This window comes from Xenopus laevis, chromosome 4L, assembly GCF_017654675.1.
Source record: "Xenopus laevis strain J_2021 chromosome 4L, Xenopus_laevis_v10.1, whole genome shotgun sequence".
Classification (NCBI taxonomy): domain Eukaryota; kingdom Metazoa; phylum Chordata; class Amphibia; order Anura; family Pipidae; genus Xenopus; species Xenopus laevis.
Window position 1 is genome coordinate 70,803,474 of NC_054377.1, and position 22,740 is coordinate 70,826,213.

General features: G+C 38.0%; 2 protein-coding genes across 5 annotated transcripts; one reads left to right on the forward strand and one right to left on the reverse strand.

Annotated features, from left to right (window-relative positions):
• Positions 1–1,088: 1,088 nt before the first annotated feature.
• usb1.L (U6 snRNA biogenesis phosphodiesterase 1 L homeolog) lies at positions 1,089–10,189 on the reverse strand. Of its 3 annotated transcripts, none has more exons than XM_018256413.2 (8): positions 10,065–10,189; positions 7,646–7,715; positions 5,530–5,684; positions 3,931–4,114; positions 3,795–3,848; positions 3,190–3,295; positions 2,960–3,043; positions 1,089–2,119 (listed from the first exon to the last, which is right to left on the reverse strand). In XM_018256413.2, the coding sequence occupies exons 1-8, from the start codon at positions 10,156–10,158 to the stop codon at positions 2,015–2,017; spliced, it is 852 nt and encodes a 283-aa protein (XP_018111902.1). In that variant the 5' UTR covers positions 10,159–10,189; the 3' UTR covers positions 1,089–2,014.
• A 7,447-nt stretch (positions 10,190–17,636) lies between these two features.
• Positions 17,637–20,910, forward strand: LOC121403035 (endonuclease/exonuclease/phosphatase family domain-containing protein 1-like). Of its 2 annotated transcripts, none has more exons than XM_041590293.1 (2): positions 17,637–17,757; positions 19,780–20,910. In XM_041590293.1, the coding sequence occupies exon 2, from the start codon at positions 19,819–19,821 to the stop codon at positions 20,233–20,235; it is 417 nt and encodes a 138-aa protein (XP_041446227.1). In that variant the 5' UTR covers positions 17,637–17,757; positions 19,780–19,818; the 3' UTR covers positions 20,236–20,910. The 2 variants fall into 2 exon arrangements, with proteins under 2 accessions (XP_041446227.1, XP_041446225.1); XM_041590291.1 differs by having other exon boundaries at positions 17,638–17,761.
• The last annotated feature ends 1,830 nt before the right edge of the window (positions 20,911–22,740 follow it).

Genomic DNA, 22,740 nt, shown 5'->3' on the forward strand with positions numbered 1-22,740 from the left:
CAGCTGCTCTCAGTCTGCATATACACACACACACACGGGGAGGCACATTTTATAAAATGTCGAATTTCAAATTCATGTAAGTTTTTAAAAACTCCCATAAATTCAAAATTCCACCAATCGAGTGAATAAAATTGACCTGAAAACCCGAATTGAATTGAATTTTAAAAACTTGATTCGCTAGTATAGTATAACGAAAAAAAAACAGAAAGACACATGAAACTTTGAAATCGCTAAGTCTTTATTAAGAAATAACTTACTGAAACTCTGCTTGCACTCCTTTTCAGAAAAGGGGACACCATCATGCGGCGCTCATTTTCTCCTCCCTGGCTATCTCCTATAAGCAAGGCAGGGAGGAGAAATCTAGTGCCGCACGATGGATCGCCGGATAGGCTTTTCTGAAGAGGAGCGCAAGCAGAGTTTCGTTAAGTTATTTCTTAATAAAAACTCAGCTTTTTCAAAGTTTCATTTGTCTTTGTGTTTTTTTTTTCATTGTATACGAACAAATTTTTTTATTAAAGAAAAAAAAATTGATGTTACTGGTCCATACAGAAATTCGTCAGGTTTTAGGTGGCGAATAGTCTAATTCTAGTTCTTAAAGGGCCAGAGTATGATATATCTCGAAAATCTAATTAATTTTTTTTTAAAAACTCGAAACAAATTTGAATAACTCCCTAGTCGGATTTGACAGTTTTGACCACAAAAAATTTGAGAATTTTCATTTGAGCCTTGATAAATCTGCCCCTCAGTGTATCTGGCCAAATACGTAAAAGGACTCTGGACTGATCTCCATGCACGCAGGATGATCAGATTCAAATTAATAGAATAGAGCAGAGGCAGGGAACAAATTCTCTCCTCTCAGCCTGTAAAAAAATATGCATGCTGAGAGCAGCGGAGCCTTCAGCCTGTGTGCCCACAGCCTTACCCTTTCCTTAGTAGTTGCCTTTCACTATTTGAATTGCAATTCCAGCTTTCACCATTGATCACCTGCAAGCTGCACCCACCAACACTGCCCCCCCCAACTTATTTTCACTTATACAGGATGAGCTGTCTGCTACTAGTGAGAACATAAAAAAAAAAAATGTACCTCCTTTGTAAGGCAGTTGTGCGTGAGATTTATTGTTGAAATGTGAAGAAATAAAGCTATAGTTAAAGGTTAGTTGCAGGCACTTTCTTTGGAAAAGAGCATAAACACATTTATTTCAATAGTACTTTACAATACTGACCACTCTTATTCTGAATGCCACTCAAATATCAACTTAGACTAAAAACACAATTTGCAGTGTCACACAATACCATTACTTTGCGTGCATTAAAGAATTTTGTAAAGGCCGCCAGACATGAGGTTGGTAACTTTGTACACTCACATTGGATACAGTTCGTGACCAATACACCCATTATCCTCTGCCTTTGGCAATGGCAAATTCTGGAGCTCCAGCTGTTGGAAAATAAAAACTCCCAGCATGTCTTGCAGTGCAGTTCAACAGCAGCGTAATGTTATCTATCCCTGCTATCCGACTTGAGCTTTGGCTTTTAAAGGAGAACTCAAGCCCCAATTAAGAAGAGCACCTACCTACTAACCTAGATAGTCCCTGCTTCCCCCCCCCCTCATACTTCAATAGCCCTGAAAACGTCCATAAAATATTTCTCATCTATCAGTGCAGAGTAAGCGCAGCAGATCTATCATCCGGATTGCTGGTCTTCATCTGTAATATCGTGCCGTATTGGCGCAGTCTTCCAGTTCATAGCAACTGCCATGCGCCAAAAGTGCCGGAGATTACTGAAGAGATCCGGAAGATGGATCCCACAAGCTCCGCTGTGCTTACTCTGCACTGGTGAAAATTTTTTTAAGGACATTTTCAGGGCTATTGTAATATGCAGGGGGGGGGGAGCAGGTAGGGGGTTCTATCTAGGTTAGTAGGTAGGGGCTTTTCTCCTAAAAGACCTCTTTATTAGTCTTTTGTATATGAGTTGGTCCATGGAATGTATGTAGAGATTCAGATTCACTAATCAGTATTTATAGCAGAGGAATACAGAAAGTTTTGTTTCCAGCTTTGCAACGAATCTCTTCAGCATTAAACCGTGTCAGTGTGTCGGAATCCTCAAATCTGTCTATGACTTTCTGTAGGAACAAAAAATGCAGATGCAGTCATCTTATATTTGTTTAACATTACTCTTTCCTGCTCTTAAGATTATTGTAACTATAATTACAGAGGCATAACTAAGTGGAATTTTTCCACTTAGTTAAAACACTTTTTACATATACGGGAAGATGTATCGAAATGTAAGAATTATCAAAAACTCACCCACTCTCTATTCATTCCTATGGGATTTTTAGAATTATATTTATCAATGGGTAAAAGTTAGAACTCGTAATTTGATAAATACAATTCTAAAAATCCCATTGGAATGAATAGAAAGGGGTGAGTTTTGCTGTGGTGAGCTCTAATCTCACATTTTGATAAATCTGCTCCAAAATATGTAAACGTTGAAGATTAGGGTAGTGAAGGCCAGGGCCGGGCCAAGCCGACCAAGCACCCTAGACATCGCTGGCCACACCAGTCCACACGCTGCCCCCCTATGAGGGCACACAAGTGTGAATATGTGCGTGTATGCCCGTAACAGAAGAGAGCCAGGACAATGGAGGGCAGGGGAAGCAGAATACGGGATTCTTTCTCACAGCCCTGCTCTGCTTCTCTGCCCTTCAGAATGCAGAGTATCTGATCATTTCATACTACTACAGCCAGAAAGCTGTCAAAGGATTTCAGTGTGCAACTTTGAGAGGGAAAGGATACGAAAGCCAGCAGATGATTGCTTATTTTATAAAAACGGCACAGAATTTCTAAATAAAGTATATTTCAAAGATGCTTCTTTTAAGGTGAAGAAGAGGTATTTGCAATACTATTTTTTGACTTTACATCCCCTTTAACACTCACTTGCCTACCTCCTCCCACGTTCTTACCTGAAGTTCTAACAGACAACTTCCTTCTAATTTCTCATATTTGTCCCCCACACACCAAGCAAGGCTCACATGAAAGGAAGGCTCCTGTACAAAAAAAGAGGAAAGGGGTGAATACTTAAAGCAAAGAAATTTGACTACTTTCCAAGCACAGGAAAGAAGCTTTAATAAAATGTGACTGTGTCTCAGACGAAGCTCTATAGGAAATAGCTTTAATAATGTTTGTGGAGTACCTGATAGAAGGTTTGCAGATTAAATTCCTGCAAGGACCGGTCCACTTCTGACACAACCTCCAAAAGATGCTCCATCCCCACACTGACCTCTAGTCCCAGGAATGTTCTGGAAATAAAAATAACTCACAGTTGCTGTAGCTGCTCACACAATTGCTATGTAAATTGTATCAAACCAAAATGCATCAAACTACTGTTAAATAATATACAGTAAAACTACAACAATCTCAGCCATAAAGCACAATGTAACTGTTGTATTTAATTAAAATTAACAGATGACAGAATAGATAAATATCACTTTACTCACTGCATCGTTTAGTATTTGGTGCAACTGCAGGTATAGGATCTATTATTCTGAAACAAAGAACCCATTAAGCTACAAAATACAGGAATGACACTTTCCATATCACTCCTAGTTAAGTATTTCTTTTTTCTAAGTGATAATAAAGAAGTATGTTTTACTTGATGGTAACCAAGATGCACAAATCCGTATTTGGGGCAAAACAATAACATTGGGTTTGTTTAACCTTTAAATGTTTTATGTAACCACTGATCCCAAGCATTCCAGACAATAGATCCCATACCTGTAAATTAAATCTGCCAGTCACCTGGTTTTCTCTTGGTTGGTGTAGACCTTGATCCGTTCAGCAATGCACAGAAATCTAAAAAAAAAACAAAATTATGATTCAGAGGTTGTGAAGAAAGAATTATTAAAAAAAGTCTGCTAAGCCAAAAAAGACTGACCTGTACATGCAGTGTAGCTTATCCTTGAGTGATTCTACAAATGGATTGATCCAGTGATGTCGAAGAACTACTGTTTGTGACTGGCTGATATGAAATTCACTCATTTTAGTCAAGAGGACTCCATTTTCTGCAGCTACAGAAACAAGTTCATCCAACAAATCCAAAAACTCCTCTTGTGGCTGAACTAAAATAAAGTAGAAGAGTCACACCCCCAATCATTCATGACTTCTGACCTATATTGTCAGGATTAAAGAGAACATTTGCTGAAGCCTCATGATGCCTTTGTCTATGAGTGGCATTCTTCCTATGTTTGAAATAAATACATTATAGTTTGGTTAGTTAGTTTTACTCAAAAAGAGTTTTACTCAAACTGAGCCAATGATTGGGATGTTAAATTAACTACACTTGGGTGGGAGCAATAGTTGTGACTCCACTCCAATTGTTCTTCATGCTATTGTTAAGAAAGTGTAAAGACGTTTCAAGTATATTTAATTTATCCCACTAACACATTTTCAACATTTTACATTTCCTGTTAAAAAGGGGTGTATAATCAAATTGACTGGATTGCATCATGTTTCACTTAACCATGGCTATTCGTTGCAAATGAATTCTTTTTTTATTGACCTGGTAGTAAGAGTGGCATCACAAAAATATATTATATACAGATACAAAGAACACAACTACCTGACTATATAGAACTAGAGTTCAAAATGTAGCTTTGTACCTGCACCATTAAATCAGCAACGGAAGTATTTGATTATATTATTTGTAACCAAGTTTTAAATGCTTGTCCAAAGTTATTTTGTGCGATGGGTGTTACTATTTTACAAGCTAAAGTGCTCCTTCATGGTAAATGTCCAGTCTGAATTAAAAAATAAAAAAAACCTCTGGGATTACTCTCCAGAAATGTAACTAAGGGTAGGTGCAATTCCAAAAAAAAAAAAAAAAAAATGGTATTGAATGAGACTCTTCCCTTCTGGTGCCCTTGGTTTGCTCCGGCTTACTCAAAGTTTCTGAAAGTCCGATCAGGGGTAGGCAATGGGTAAGCAAACAGGGAGAACTGGGGGGTCTGAAGTGATGGGCATAAGGGAGACTGTTGTGACGAGGGGGTGGGCAAGAAGCACTTGCCTTAGGTTCTGCTAAATCTTGGCCCAGCTCTGCCCCTCTCATGTCTTGATGCATTGCATCCCCAACAAATTATCCTACCCAGCCATGAACTAAACTCTGCAAATACACTACAATATGCAAAGTATACTCAAGTTGTGGAATTTTGGTCAGCTTGCAGTGAAAATCTTATAGTTGAGGCAATTAAAGACCCACAAAGTAATATGCAAATGGGCATGTAGGTTAGCATACTCTACAAGGAAGAGCTAAAGAACCATGAATATGAGAAAGGAAAGAGTCCAAAGCCTGTGCAGTTAAAGTTAGAGAAGCAATCTAAGGTCAGCCTGCACCCCTGAGATTCTGTCTACTAAGACTAATACACTCAGCTATTCCCATTAAAACAAAGGCACTTCACACCATGGGTTCAACTGTGCCAGCCACTGGTGGGAAGGAAGTGGAGGGAAGTAATTTTGTCTCAGTCCTAGAAGTACTTACAAGGTATATAAACATAGGTAGCCCAGTTGCCTCGTTCATGTTTGAAGCTGCGAATTCTGCCTTCATGTTTTGTGTTCTCATCAAGGTCCTCATCACCCTCCATATCTTGGAACATCCTTAAAACAGTTGTTGGAGGAGGAAGAGGAGGAAGACGCCTGCAGAAGTTTGGAAGGAAAACATGGATAAGGAAACCTTATTCCACAAACTACTATGTATGCATTTTGTACAAAATCAAAAGTAGCAGAAAAGTGAAGAAGTGGGTGGTACAGTCATATGAAAAAGTTTGGGAACATCTCTTAATTCTTTGTAGTTTTGTTTATCATTGGCTGAGTTTTCAAAGTAGCAACTTCCTTTTAGTATATAACATGTCTTATGGAAACAGTAGTATTTCGGAGTTTATTGTATTAACAGAAAATATGCAATATGCGTCATAACAAAATTAGATAGGTGCATAAATTTGAGAACCCCAGAGATAGTACGGTACATCAATATTTAGTTGAGCCTCCTTTTGCAAATGTAACAGCCTCTAGACGCCTCCTATAGCCTTTGTCTTGATTCTTGGCAGCGGTATTTTTGACCATTTGTCCATACAAAATCTCTCCAGTTCAATTAAATTTGATGGCTGCCAAGCATAGACAGCCTGCTTCAAATCATCCCATTCCAGAATATTGTACTTCTCCCTCTGCATAAATGTCTTTGTAGATTTCAAACTGTGTTTAGGGTCATTGTCTTGTTGGAATATCCAACCCCTGCGCAACTTCAACTTTGTAACTGATGCTTGAACATTATCCTGAATTTTTTGATATTGGGTTGAATTCATCCGACCCTTGACTTTAACAAGGGCCCAAGTCCCTGAACTAGTCACACAGCCCCACAGCATGATGGAACCTCCACCAAATTTGACAGTAGGTAGCAGGTGTTTTTCTTGGAATGCGGTGTTCTTCTTTTGACATGCAAAGCGCTTTTTGTTATGACCAAATAACTACATTTTTGTCTCATCAGTCCAAAGCACTTTGTTCCAAAATGACTGTGGCTTGTCTAAATGAGCTTTTGCATACAACAAGCGGCTGTTTGTGGTGTGAGTGCAGAAAGGGCTTCTTTCTCATCACCCTGCCATACAGATATTCTTTGTGCAAATTGTGCTGAATTGTAGAACGATGTACAGATACACCATATGCAGCAAGATGTTCTTGCAGGTCTTTGGAGGTGATCCTTGTGTTGTCTGTAACCATTCTCACAATCCTCCGCATATGCCGCTCCTGTATTTTTCTTGGCCTGCCAGACCTGGGTTTTACAGCAACTGTGCCTGTGGCCTTCCATTTCCTGATTACATTCCTTACAGTTTGAATTGACAGTTTAAACCTCTGAGATAGCTTTTTGTAGCCTTCCCCTAAACCATAATACTGAACAATCTTTGTTTTCAGATCTTTTGAGAGTTGCTTTGAGGATCTCATACTGTCACTCTTCAGAGGACAGTCAAACAGACGTCAAACTTGCAATTGGCCACCTTAAATACCTTTTCTCATGATTGGACACACCTGCCTATGAAGTTCAAGGCTTAAAGAGCTAATACAACCAATTTGGTGTTGCCAGTAATCAGTATCAAGTAGTTACATGCCTTCAAATTAGTAAAATTACAAAGGTACCCAAATTTTTGCACAGCCAGTTTTTCACATTTGATTTAATATCATACAACTGAATACTGCTTCACTGAAAATCTTTGTTCAGAAAACACCCCAGGGTTCCTTTGAAATAAAAGGCATACCACTGTATCTTCTTTCTTTTTTGTTGAAAGTGGAGTAAATTATTATGCAGGCTGAGAGGTGTTCCCAATTGTGCAACTATGACATTTTTCAGTGATTCCTTTAAGAGGCTGGTATCACTAGTCATACCACAATAGTGTATACCATTCTGAGAGTTATCATAAAAGGTTGTTATTTGGACAGAACTGAATGCAGGAACAATTTCTCATTAACAGTCTATGTCATCACGTGTATTGTGTATTTTCTCTAGAGAACATTAGGGCACGGCTCTTTAAACTGAAGCCGCGATGCATTGTAGAACACTAATGGGTTATGTCATAGAAACAAATACCAGGATGCTTTTTCATACACACCTTCCTGGGGGTTCAGATGTTTCGCCCTCATCCTCTTCTGAACTGCTGTAACTCACCAAAGCCATCATAACTGCAAAAACATAAAAGCAAAGAATTAGCAAACAGTGATAAGGAAAGAAGTAAAGGTGCCTCCACTCAAAAAATAACCAAGACAATCACAAAGAACCCTGTTCTCTCTTTTTTTTTTTTTTTACTCCTAACACATCATGTATAGTTCCTAGGGGGCTGAAATGTGTAGGACAATTGCTTACTACACCACAGTATCCATCTCATTATTAACCCCTTGGCACCATCACAAGATCACTACCAGCAGGGGGATTGCAAGCTACGCAAGCAGCCTGAGCCCACCTATATACTGCATAATACATCTTGCTTTATACCTAAAACGGTTTATTGCACCATGTGACTAGTGGATTGATATTTATCCCACAGTCTCTTCAAGAATGTTTTATTTTATTCATCTTAGAGTAATTTCACTGTATTCTTTTAGTTCTGCATTTTGTTTTTGCCTGTAGAACTGAGATTACATAGGGTGACTAGCTGACTATTTATTTTGAACTTTATTACACTGTGTGAATCACTATTTTTTTTATTGAGTATTGTATTTTTAACCTTCAATACCACAAAGGTACTGAAAAGTCAGCAATAAGGATTCATATGCACTATTCATATTTGAGTGTGGAGATACTAATGTTACTGCTGCACCTTTATAAAAGTAGTTCTGACTGGACTTGGCAAAAGTAGGTTTGCTGAAAAATGTTGGTGAAACAATTGGTGCTCTTGCTAAATTGGCCTTTTACAGTGTTTTGCAGTTGCTTAATTAAGCCTGGCAATAAGATGTATATGTCCTACACAACAAAGTTGATATGCCAAAATTTGCAAAAAAAAAAACAAAAAAAAAGGTTCCTCAAGTTTGATATTTCACACTTTAGCTAAAGGAGTGGTTCACCTTTGAGTTATCTTTTAGTATGATGTAGAGAGTGATATTCTGAGACAATTTGCAATTGGTTTTCAATTTCTATTATTTATGGTTTTTGAGTTATTTAGCTTTCTTTTAAGCAGCTCTCATGTTTGCAATTTCAGCAATCTGGTAGCCAGGGTCCAAATTACCCTAGCAACCATGCACTGAGTGGAATAAGAGACTGGCATATGAATAGCAGAGGATGTGAATAGAAAGACAAGTATTGTAAAGTTGCAATAACAAATATGTAGCATTACAGAGCATTTGTTTTTTAGATGGGGTCAGTGACCCCCACCCCCCATTTGAAAGCTAGAAAGAGTCAGAAGAAGAAGGCAAATAATTTAAAAACTATACAAAAAAAATGATGATCAATTGAAAAGTTGCTTAGAATTGGCCATCCTATAACATACTAAAAGTTAACTTAAAAGTGAACCACCCCTTTAAGTTAACTTTTATGTTATAGGTATGTTATAGAATGGCTGATTCTAAGTTGTTTTTCAATTTGTCTTCGTTATTTATTTTTCAAAGTTTTTGAATTATTTGCCTTCTTCTGACTCTTTCCAGCTTTCAAATGGTGGTGGTGGGGGGAGGTCACTGACCCCATTATTAACATGTGAATTTTTATTGTGAATTTGTATTACTTATATTTCTATTCAGACCCTCTCCTATTCATATTACAGTCTGTTATTCAAATCAGTGCATTGTTTCTAGGGGAATTTGGACCCTAGCAACCAGATTGCTGAAATTGCAAACTGGTGAGCTGCTGAATAAAAAGCTGAATAAGTCAAAAACCACAAATAATAAAAATCAATTGCAGATATCACTCTCTGCTAGGGTTGCCAACTGGCCAGTAAAAATGATGGCTGATCCCAATGTTATCAATAGGGAAAAAAGAAATATATATATAGGAAGGCCGGTATTTGTTTCAGGAAAAGGTGGCAACCGTACTCTCTGCATCATACTAAAAGTTAATGTAAAGGTGAACAACCCCTTTAATATGATCCATTGATGTAATTTCAGTTACTGTAGGATAAAATAATTAGACATAATGGGGAAGGAGGTGCAGTAACTGAGGCACTGGGACAGACTGAAAAGCAGTTGTTTCTTATACTCTTTTCTGTGTTTAGGGGGGTCCTTAAACTGATTTGTCTGTGGAGCCCAGTAACTTCTTGGCACTTGTAATGCAGAATTAAACTAAGTTAGTAACTCTATCAACCAACATCCCCAGCAGCTGCCTTGTGGCACATGATATCAACTACAGTAAATGTAGCAAACAAATAAACAAACTTACACGGCCGGGTCAGGCAATAAATAACAAACAGCTTCTTCCCTGGAACGTTGGCTCTCTATTTCAGACTGCCATATTACCAACACTTTGCGCTTGTACTGCAGGCAGTTAGCAGCAGGTTATTTTATCACACGGGTATCTGCAGATTCTACAGGCACCATAGCAGTTACCTACTGTTCTTCGCGTCAGGACCCTTGTTACTCCTTGTGCGTGGTTACCTTCTTCCTGTACTGCAGCACCGCCTCTTAAAGGAACCCTGAACATGGAGACTTTACACGTTTGTGATTTGAAATCCTATACCGACACCTTGTGGTTGCTACGAGTAACTGCGCTGTTACTGAAGCTAATTGTGGTTTTACGTTTCATAGGCACCGTGCAGTTGGCTTTTTAATAGACTACGTTGTCTCTCCAATTTGCCGGCTTATTTGTATGTTTTCCATAGTTATATGTTTATTTCCCAGTTACAAGAAGCTGAGAGGGGCGAAAACTTGGGAGCTGCTAACTGGAGGACCTTGTGACATTTGCATCATGTGATTGTCAGTGTTTGGACATGTCTGTACTTGTCCAGGGCTGAGATGATTTGAGGGAAATGCTAATAAATCACCGGTAGTAGCTTGTATTAATATTGTTATTCTCTTTTTTTAATAATAAAGAAAATAAGTATAACATGATGGGACCTAGGGCTGTCACCTGTTTAATTTTGACCAGAACAGTTTAGGTCACAGTGGTCCCAACTCTTCTGGCCAATAACCACATCTAATTTCAAAACCATGCCAACATGAAGCACACACACTCCTAATAGGGTTTCCTGAAAAGGTGGCAACCCTAACCCCTAAATATCACAACTCCACCCCCATATGTCACTGCTCCGCCCGATGCCATCATCCCGCTGATGTTAAAGGTGGTAACCCTAATGGGACCAGAATAGGGTTGCCACCTTTTCTGGAAAAAAATACCGGCCTTCCTATATATATATCTTTTTTCGCTATTAACAACATTGGGTTCAGCAATCATTTTTACCAGCCAGTCTGTTAAAACACCGGCCAGGTGGCAACCCTAGACCAGAATGAAGAAGCGCAATGCAAGAGGAAATTAAAAAGTGGAAGGAGACACACACAAGACAAAAACTAAGGGGTGAAAGGTAGAGCGAAAGAGGGGAGAGACATGTAGAGAACAGAAAAATAAGGGGGCCCTGCTGTGGGCTGTCTCACTGTTGTACTGTGGTTCCTTGCAATTACAATCTCAAGGGGACACCACCCAAGCCACCAACCCCACTCATTTACTGCCACCTCAAAAACCACCTCTGCACAGACCACCAAAGCACCAACCACTAGACCCAACTGACAAGCCTGGGGTGACAGGACTAGGGTTGCCACCTGGCCGGTATTTTACTGGCCTGGCCGGTAAAAATGATGGTTGATCCCAATGTTATTAATAGGGAAAAAAGATCTATATATAGGAAGACCGGTATTTTTTTCCAGAAAAGGTGACAACCCAAGACAGCACCCATCAGGATTTTGTAGAATCTTCCAGCGTGTGTCAAAACGTACACATCCATGGGACACCCAAAGCTGTCTACTGATATTCAATCGCTACATGCCCAGTGCCAGAATCTATGATCTGCAGCTTGAATAGATACATATTGCCCTGCTGGTTAATTTACTAACTATAAGAACAATCTGAGCACAGACACTTGCAAAATAGATGCCTGCACTGAGCGCTGACCGACACATCCATGGGAGACACTGATATCAATAGCAATAGTGTTATTAGAACACACAGTGTGATATCAAATTGACAGTGGGTGTGCAAAAAACTTACGTGTTCACACAGTAATATGTTCAATGGTTTTAGTAATTGTTAATATTAGCATTACCATCACATGCACTTTACCTTTAAACACTGATTGACATTGATTCTTGACAACTATTTAAATATAACATGTGGTGCAGGTCCGGACTGAGAATTAAAATAGGCCCTGGCATTTCAGGTACACATAGGCCCAATCAGCCCATACAGAGGCCTAAATAACCCCCCACCAGCCCACTAAATAATGACTTTCTATGGCACCTTATAGCAGCCCCTCTGGCATTTGCCAGAACCCACAGATTGCCAGTCCGTGCCTGATGTGATCCACACACAGGGTGGTTCACCTTTAAGTTAACTTTTAGTGTGTTGTAGAATGGCCAATTCTAAGAAACTTTTCAATTGGTTTTCATTATTTTTTTTTTTAATCATTCTTTAATTATTCTTCTGACTCATTCCAATTTTCAAATGGGGGTCACTGAACCCATCTAAAAAACAAATGCTCTGTAAAGCTACAAATGTATCATTACTGCTACTCATCTTTCTCTTCAGGTCCTCTCCTATTCATATTCCATGCTCTGATTCAAATCAATGCATGATTGCTAGGGTAATTTGGACCATAGCAACCAGATTGCTAAAATTGCAGACTGGAGAGCTGCTGACTCAAAAGTTAAATAACTCAAAAACCACAAATAATAGAAAATGAAAACCAATTGCAAATGATCTCAGAATTTCACTCGACTTCATAATAAAAGTTAACTCAAAGTTGAAAAACCCCTTAAACTCTGAGGAAGTGCTGAGTATAGAGGCACGAAACACATACGTTTTTTGCACACACACTGTCAATTTGATGTCACACTGTGTATTCTAATAAAGCCAAATTGTTATTAATATCATCATCTGTTTTGCAAGTGTTGGAGTCTTCAGGAAGGAGTTACTGAAATCTCGCAGTAGCAGCGACAGGCCAGGAGACGCAAATCATTTGGGTGAGAACCACCATTACCACATCTTCTTAGGTGCAGAATCTGTGCACAGATTATATAATTAAATTCTGCCTCTAAATCCAAGGCCAATATTGTGCCAAACCCCCCATCTCCCAACCATGCAGTGTCACTAACTACATAAATATAATATAAGCATGGGAGAATGTATGTACTGTATCTGTCAATGAGAACAGAGTTCCCTCAGTTGTACAAAAGTTAAAAGACATAGTCTCTGCAGATGTTTTTCAGACAAAGGGGTAACGCCCGAACCCTGCAAAGGAGTCTGCCATTACTGTTAATGGAAACCGCCTGTCATTAAGAGGAACATGTGGATTTTGTCTACAAAAATACACACATTTTCTGCTAAAATCTGCCAGTTGGTGACAAGCAGTTTCGATTAATGCTAAAAACAGACTCCTCCAAATGGTTCAGACCCTTCTTTTCATATGAAAAACCATCTGTAAAGAATACATTGCATGTTTCATAAGCCTTAACCCTTTATTTCCCTGAATACTCAGCTCAGCTCTGCACTTGCAGCTCTTGTTGAACCATAGGCTAACTATGCTGCTGATTCTTACTTGCTTGGTGCTGGTTTGTAGGTACAAGACATTGCAAATTCTAAGAAATTTGTTTCTGTCAGCTGTTTTTAGGAGCTGTATGTCAGTGCTGAGAGTTGTGCATGAGAAAAAGGTGATACTGGAGGAGCTGATTGTAAAAGTTAGTACTATGGGCAGTGAATCTATGGGCAAGCAAAACAGGGTTGTCTGTGCTGGGAGCTATAGAGTAATAATGGCCATAGATGCAAAGATCCGATCGTTCGAATCCTCAAACGATCGGACTTCCCCATCTCCCAACCTGCCACTAACAATTCAGATCAAATAAAGTAGTAAAAGAACAGATAAGCTAAGCAAAGTTATGTCCAACAAAAGCTAGTGACAGTCTCACACTGAAAATCGTACAATCGGCAATACACGCAGAGATATTATCGGCAGCTGACGGAAATCTTTTAACCTGTCCGACGGCCAACGACCGATCTCCGCCAGACGAAAAATGGCGGGACTCTCCACACATGGTCCGAAAATCTTACGAATCCTCAATTCTTACAATCGGATATTTGCGTCTATGGCCATCTTAAAGGAGCTGGGATTTGTACATGAATGGAAAGGCAGTGTTGCTGATTGGGGTATTATACTTGATGGAAATTAGTAGAGCTGTGTCCCATGACCTTTATGGGTCTGAAAAGTCCATGGTGACTTGTAATAATAAATTACAGGAGTACTTTATCCTCTGTATATCTCATGTTATGAGATTTCCATCCAGCAGACATTGAGTTAATGCCATAAATTTCTGTGAGGGGCAAGGGTTGTGCTTGCCAGTGACAGGGAATCCCTTATCTCTTAGAGCCATAAAGTTAAAGTAACAGAAAAGCAACCAGGAAGCTTATTGCACTGCTGTGTTACAAAGAAATCTGCAGCTAAAAGCTTAAAACAACATGTTTGGAAATATAATCCTTATATGTTTATTGCCCTGATTATTAAAACAAACTAAAAGGAAAAACTTTTTCTCATTTGTGCCATGCCTCGGAAAGGGTGAGGAATAGAAGATTTGTTTGTTTCATTAAACATTCATTAGCAATTTCTTCTATTAGTGCAATTTTGGACAATAAAAAGTGAGTTATCAGCATTATCATGTCTCAGAGAGCAGAAACAGATCAGAGCAGCAGTAAAAATGTTCCTGGGGTGTTTTGTGCAGCCCCTGGGAACAGACTTCAAAATGAACCACACAAATGGACTGGCAAATTGCACTGATCCACTCATTGTCCTTTGGCTAAACATTCCATGTACAGGAAGTGTAAATCTCTGTGAGACTGTAAATAATCAATAATCAATAAGAGAACCTTTCTGTTAGTAACCCAATGCCTTGATGCAGTCTTATTTTGTTCTCAATGACTTTTGTATAACACAGTTGTATTGGGATTTAATGCTGAAGTATCCAATTCTAGACCAAACTCCCTTCTCTCATTATTACATTTCATTTGTGACAATTAGCTCTTCGCATGCAGATTGCAGATTCATTCCTGTGTTATTTATGGGAATCAGGGCCAGAACTATGGGTAGGCAGAAGAGGCAGCTACCTAGGGCGCAATAATAGAGGGGTGCTGGGCAACTACCTCTAAAATTGTTCTGCTTACCCCTAGCGGGGTTTGCACACCATACTCCTCCTGTCACCTTATCCTCCCCTCCATTGTGTCCTCTTCCCTTCCCCGCCCCTCCATCAAGTTCCCCTCTGTTGCTCTCTCCTTTGTCGGTTGTGAGAGCATGTGCGAGGGAGGCGTGGTGGCCAGTCGGGTTGCCTTGAACGCCCAGTCGGCCTGGCCCGGCCCTGATGGTAATCACTTCTTTACTGTTTATGAATCTGATCCTGGTTATGTCCATGGCAAAATGTGGCAGTCAGCTTAACAATAACAAAACTACACTAGGAGGCACATTTATCAAAGGTCGAATTTCGAATTCATGTGAGTTATAAAAAGCTCCCCATAACTCCCATAAATTCGACCAATCAAAATTTATTAATGAATTGAATTTTTTAAACTAAGATGAATTGAATCCACCCGAATACTCGAATCAAATTCAAATCGAATTCGATTCATATTTTAAAAACTCGAAAAAAACTCGAATGTCAGGAAGGCTGCAAACAACTTAAAATGTATACCTTGACTTTCCCATTCACTTACACAGCAATTCGGCAGGTTTTAGGTTGCGAATAGTATAATTCGAGTTCATAAAAGGCCAGAGTACGATAAATCTGGAAAATCAGATTCGTATTGAATTCGATTCGTATTTTAAAAACTCGATTCGAGTTTTTTCTCAGAAAAAAAACTTGAATGTCAGGAAGGCTGCAAACAACTTCAAATTGATCCCTGGACCTCTCCCATTCACTTAAACAGCAATTCGGCAGGTTTTAGGTTGCGAATAGTATAATTCGAGTTCACAAAAGGCCAGCGTATGATAAATCTGGAAAATCAAATTCGTATTTTTTTTTAAAAAAATGTAATCGCATTTAAACTCCCTAGTCGAATTTGAAAGTTTTGACCATAAAAAATTCGAAATTCCTTGATAAATCTGCCCCTAGGAATACTCAAATCAAATTCAAATCGAATTCGATTCATATTTTAAAAACTCGAAAAAAAACTCGAATGTCAGGAAGGCTGCAAACAACTTAAAATGTATACCTTGACTTTCCCATTCACTTAAACAGCAATTCGGCAGGTTTTAGGTTTCGAATAGTATAATTCGAGTTCATAAAAGGCCAGAGTATGATAAATCTGGAAAATCAAATTCGTATTGAATTTGATTCGTATTTTAAAAACTCGATTAGAGTTTTTTCTCAGAAAAAAAACTCGAATGTCAGGAAGGCTGCAAACAGCTTCAAATTGATCCCTGGACCTCTCCCATTCACTTAAACAGCAATTCGGCAGGTTTTAGGTTGCGAATAGTATAATTCGAGTTCACAAAAGGCCAGAGTATGATAAATCTGGAAAATCAAATTCGTATTTTTTTTTTAAAAAAATGTAATCGCATTTAAACTCCCTAGTCGAATTTGAAAGTTTTGACCATAAAAAATTCGAATTTCGAAATTCCTTGATAAATCTGCCCTTAGGTGTGTTAAAGGGTGTGTTAATTATGTCCTAAAAAGTTGGAAATACAAAAGCCAGCCTGCTGTGATTTTTCCCTTAATTTCTGAATTTTCCAGTTAAGTTCCAGTTGCCTCAAACTGACACACTATTGCAGATTAATCGCTAGTCACTATAATGATATATTGTCCCAAGAACAGAAACCCACACAGGGACCTCAAGGGTGTAGCACGTTGAGCCTGCATGCTACAAATTGATAAGACCACAGATGTTTGGGTTCTGGGAAGGAACCGCAACAGGAGACTTTTATATTCTCTTTAGTCACACAGGCCTACTATACAAAAAGCTTTCCAATGCTAGTATTAATGTTTTGAACTTGAAGCTAATAATGGATCCAGAGGCTCAACAAACTTGAATGGGGCCTCCAATGACTTAAAGAAGCTCTAACTTATGTTTCAAATCTAAGACCCTCAATAATTCAACCTCTCGCTACAGCTCTGCCTATCTCCAAATGCAATCTCATATGTTCCCTACAATCTGTTGCTCTTGTGTTTCCCTAAATAGTTAGCCAACTGATTGCTGCAAGATTTTGTCTGTCTCCAAAATTCCCTTCTCACCAGGATTTCAAGTTCAAAAAACACACCTTGGATTCTCCAAAGCCAAGGTGTGCCTTGTTCTCTTCAAAGATTTCTTGATGTGACTTTCCTGCTTAGTTAATAATTGTGAAAGGCCCTCGGCTCTGTATTAAAGATAATTACCAAATAACCAATTTGCATATATATATACGTATATACTCTGCCGACTTGCTGAAAAAACATACTGTAAAATAATATAAATGCATCTGTTATCATAAGTGTTTTATTTGTGTTTATCTATTTATTGTCCTGACAGACATGCAACTTGTTTTAACTCTTACTGTGTGCCATAATGCTCCTAAGTCAAAATCTCAGATATAATTTAAAAATAGGGTACTGTTCAGTTTTTAGTGGCTGGCTAAGGGGAACATTAGACATTCTTTATTTTACTGATACATCTACAGACAACAAATTTAAATATTATAATTATACGTCAACAACGACTCCATACAATTTACTGTTGCTCTAACCCTTCACTACTAAACTACAACTTGTTGAAGGTGATGTTCTGTTTTTTCCAAACTGTCAAAGAAAAGGGTTTTTTCCATGTAATATATACATTACTTTCTGGGAAACCCATCTAAAGATAATATAACTGATTGTTCTGTTTTATCTAATGGTGAAAAGGTTACCTGGTTACTCATTAAATGTAACCACGCCCTCACTGTTAGTACCACTGAGTCCTTTCCCTGTTGACTTGTGTTACAGAGGTGAGAAACGTGTTTGTGATATTAAACAGGGGAAATCTCTTTACAAGGAGCACTTCAACATTCAGCCACCGATCCAGCCCAGTCTACATGCTTCTGTAGGTAAGTACTGACTTCCACATTTAGGTTTTTCTTTGTATGGTAGACTGAAACCAAGACAGAGAACTCTATTCCCATTGAACAGCAGTATGGCTTTCTGGATATACTGTATTTCCACAGTTGAAAAGTGGATCAATACGTTTGAGTTACTGAGAGAGATACGTCCATGATTGTTGCTGACTAAAACACCTGGGCCATTGTGAGAATATCCCTGAGCGCAAGGTGTCCATAGAACAAACGCAGAACTATATATTTTACTAAACTGCCACAAATGATGTAATAAAAAAAAAGTCATTATAAAGAGTGCTGCTCTTATTACTCATTAAAATTAAGTACTATTAGAAAAATCACAACCCTTATTTTAAAATATTAAGATATTAGAAGAGTAGTTGTTATTTTCCTCTACATAGTGATGGAAATCACAATTGTTATAATAATAATAATAGTTTATATTGCCACACTTGATAATGTAATGGTGCTTTACCCAACACTTGTGACTGTACAATGAAACTACAATGAAACAAAAATTACCAGCACTTTGTAAGTCAATAAATAATTTTTTTATCAAACAATACAGTAATCATAGACATGAATTCCTTCCTGTTATTGAAGCTAACCAGAACAATGTTACTAGTTTATTCCGAGTGAAACAAAAACCCCATCTCCTACCTGCTTCAGCTGACAATATACTGTATGCCAATGAAGTGAATATTATACAGAGTCTATGTAGAACTACAGACAATAATCCATAAATAGGGCCTGGCTGGCCTACCAGAATACCAGGGAATCTGTGGGGCCTTGTGTAGGATAATTCCTATCAGTTGTTTGTGACAGTGGGCTCCAGATATTGGATTCTCTGGTGAGCCCTAGTAGTCCAGTCAGACACTGAATTACTAGCACCAAGAACTCAACTAAACACTGCAATAGGATACCACTATATTAGCAACTTACTATTTATCTAAGCTGGCAACCGGAATATCATGTGAAGTCGTACCAATCATAATCACTGTACATGTACAATCTACATTGCTGGTTGTAATGTAGTGGCACCTTCATAAATTGCTCTCTGATCTATTCCACAATGTATGCCTTCTGGCAACACATGGCGTGGCATGATCAAAGATAGCTTGCTTACAAAGAGTAACCATCTAGGTTCCACAGTATAAAGCACTTGACTCCATGTAGGTAGTCGTAGCCATTTCTTCAAACCTTCTTCATCTGTTCATCATCATTCATTTTGTGCTGGATGTGTCCCCTTTACCCACATAAATCAATGCACCCCATCAGCAGCAGAGCCCAGAAACCATTCTAATACCTATGCTAACCTAAGTTTACAATGCATATTGAATTCAATAGTAGGTGTGCCACAGTCTTTTTTATAAAAACTTGATTTATTTATAATTAACTGAAATTTGTGCAGCAATATTAAGTGCATAAAAAGTAGAAATATCAAGTATCCCTCAACACCTGAGCATTTTCAGCCATGGTTCCAAGCAAATATTATTTCATCCCCTAGCTCACCCTAAATTGTCATCATGCTGGGTTTTCAGGTATATCTAGAAAAGCAAATAGATGGTCTTCCCAAATTTTGCTGTAAATTAAATTCAGATTGAACCCCACCTGCTGCTATTTCAAGCCCCCCAGGGGATCCAGCCTCACAGTTTGGAAACCATTGCTCTAGAATCAACTCTAACTGGTATAGCTGCTGAACCAGTGGACATTTACAGCATTTGTGTATATTCAGGCCTTTAAACTGCATCTTAAGCATGGTTTCCTTTCACTCTCACTACCTTCCCCTAAAATCTACAGGCACTGTTACAGAAGATAAAGGGATACTGCAAAATTTGACATACCCTTCAATTGCACATGCTGTCCTAAATACAATTTAATATCAATATCATTATTCTCTACCCTTCCAAAGTGGCTCCATTTCATGCAGGGTAAAGACAGGGCAAAAGTCATGTTTATTGAATATTGGGCTGTACTGGGCAGGTATTAAAACAATTTGCTTTCTTTTCTAGTCCGAGTTATTTCCATATTAATGTCTAAACCTTGGGATCATGGGAGCTGAAGTAAGTTGTAGGAGAGGACAGCGCAAGCAGAGAAAGCCGTCTCTACGATCTTGCCCAAATAATCTTCCTGAAAGCTGTTTGGACATTAACAAGGCCACAGAAGAAGAGCTGATGACCCTTCCTGGTGTTAATCGTAACTTAGCCCAGAGCATCACTGCACATCGGCGGAAGATCCGAGGGTTCCGTCGTGTTGAGGATCTGGCACTGGTAACAGGGGTTGGAGCTGAGCGGATGCTGGAGCTAAGACCTGAGATTTGTGTGGTAAAGTCTGAAACAACCATGACTGAAATGAATGGCTCAAGGACTATATATGATGATGTGGCAATGTCTCAGTCAAACACACGAGAGGAGGAGAATATAGAGCAGAAAAACAAACTTCAAAGCACAGTAGTGCTTCACAACTAATGCAACTATTATTCCAGGGTCAAGAAATCTGTAAGATGACATTCAAACCTACAATGGATTGGTGATTTTATAAATGAGTTGGCTTGGATTAGAGCATCTAAAAAGACAAAAGCACTGTAAAAAATGTAGATTCTAGAAAATCAGAAATATTAGTCCTTAGTCACAAGTGTTATGCACAAAAAGGGAAAGACAATGTGCTTTTACCTGTTTTAGCACTTATATCAGTATATTAGCCTTTATTGGTAATACCTGGTTACAATAAATCTGAGTAATTACACTATAATCCCAAAATCCTGTAAGGGACCCGAAGACTGGATGTAGCCCTCCAATACATTTTTATAGTTCCCAGACTTTACCTGGTTACCGAGTTCTTTGCATTATATAATTTTATTATAAAGTGGCCCTCAAACATATAGTAAATAATGGGCCCACTATATGGAAACCATTGTACAGCACTCATTCAGACTATGGAAGGGCCAATTCACCAGTGTATACCAGCTCAGAAACATAGCACATAACCAAAAATATTTTTCTGGCGCAAATGGTAGCATACCTGCTTAAAGGGGAACTATCACAAAAATTACAATTCAGTCTAAGCTTCATCATACTGAAACAAGAACATTTCTAAATATAATCAATGAAAACTCTTAACGTGTTTTTGAAACAATTACGTTTTTATTCACCGTTTCCCTTTCAATATCTGTTCCTTTACATATTCTCTTTATGCAAGAGTTGGGAGTCTGATTTTGATTGACAGTTAGGTCTTATATTGCCTTTGAGAGGGCTGATTTTGCCTTGACGACTTAGGCAAAAGTTTATTATTTCATTATGATAAAGTTGATATTAAATTTTCATTTTTGCGATAGGAGAAATGTTGTGTTATGAGCAAAGATTTCTCCAGATTATGGAAATAATTAAGTAGTAACAGCTAAACAGTACAACACTTTTGTAAGAATAAGGTAAACCAACCATCTGATTTGTAGCAAGCATTATAAACGTTTTCTATTTCCTCCATGTTTTCAAGATCTGTGATTGGACCATTCCTCCCCAAGTGGTTTAAACTTAGAATAGTGTCAAAAGTTACACTGTAAACGTATAATAAATATGTATTTTCTAATGCTTCTCATGCACTAACCACGGATTTGTAAAAGTCTTTTTTTTTTTTGTCTGCTTGTATACGATTTGAAGTGGGCGAGACTAAAACCAACCCATAGCTAGAGGATTGGAATGTTTAATATATAATCGCTTACAATTCTTTAGAACTGTATGTGAAACCTGAAATAGAATCGATTATTATTGTAATTCCTATTTACAATGTTGTTAATTCTGCTTGGTAAGAGTGCACTAGAAATGCCATATTTTATTGCAACAGCAGATTTTCTAACATAAAAGGTAGAAGGTCTCTTTGCAATCAGCTGCAACAGAAAATGGTAAACTAATTGTATTTTGGGGTGTTTGCTATAAGGAACTCTGTTGAACCCCCATCTTATTTGTCTCTGCGTCTGACAATGCGTGAAAGATATATACTCCTGCATACAATGTATTTGTTACATTTTCAGAATATAGTATTAAGCTTTCTTCCAATTGGCCTAAAGTGCCAAATTTTCTGCAAACACTGTTTTATATTTTGTGACCCGACACGTGGAAAAATTCTGATTCAAAAAGACTTTTACTAGTTCTGTCCACATAATTAACCTAAATTGCACCAGTGTGTTTACCCATAGTTGATATTTCCTTATTTTATTTCCTTTTCTAACTAAACTAGCATCTGGCTGCTATTACTAACTGCACCAGTGTATTTTAGCACCTATTTGTTCAGAATGTTTTTAGTTGGCAATTTTTACTTGCATGAAAATTTACAAATATCATTATTAAAAAGTCATAAAAATTGTCAATGTTTTCAGACTTTATATTGTTCATATTGTAGTAATGTAAAATCAAAATTAGTAAAATTGGTCAGAATTGTATTCTAAGTACTTTCGCTATTTATAATTTTGTTTTAAAGATCTTAAGCTTATGAACTGCTAATATAATTCATTTTGTAACAAAAGTGCCACCTGCTGGTCAGTTTTTTGACAGTGACACAATCTGGAGAACATCAGAAGACAGACAACTGTTGTGATGTTGCTCTGCCCAGAGGGTTTTTCCTTTGAAGGGGTCCTCCACCTTTGCATGGTGAAAGAAAATTTCACTCTAAGCAACTATCCACAATATATTTAATTTATTTTACACACGTTTAAAAAGTTTCAGAGCTTATAGTTATTTGTAACTGGAATTGCAATTAACATTTGAATAAGTCTGTGTATGTGCTCTGACTCCTTAAACCTTTTTACAAATAGTCCTGAAGGAGATCAGACTTATGTAACACTGTTCTCTGAAAAGAAGAGAGAGAAGGGGATAAACAATTACTTCTTTCAACTGCTATTGCAACGTCAATTTTGACTTAATGTATATTGGAAAGATGTTAGAATTATATTTTCACCGACTATTCAATAAATTGTTTTT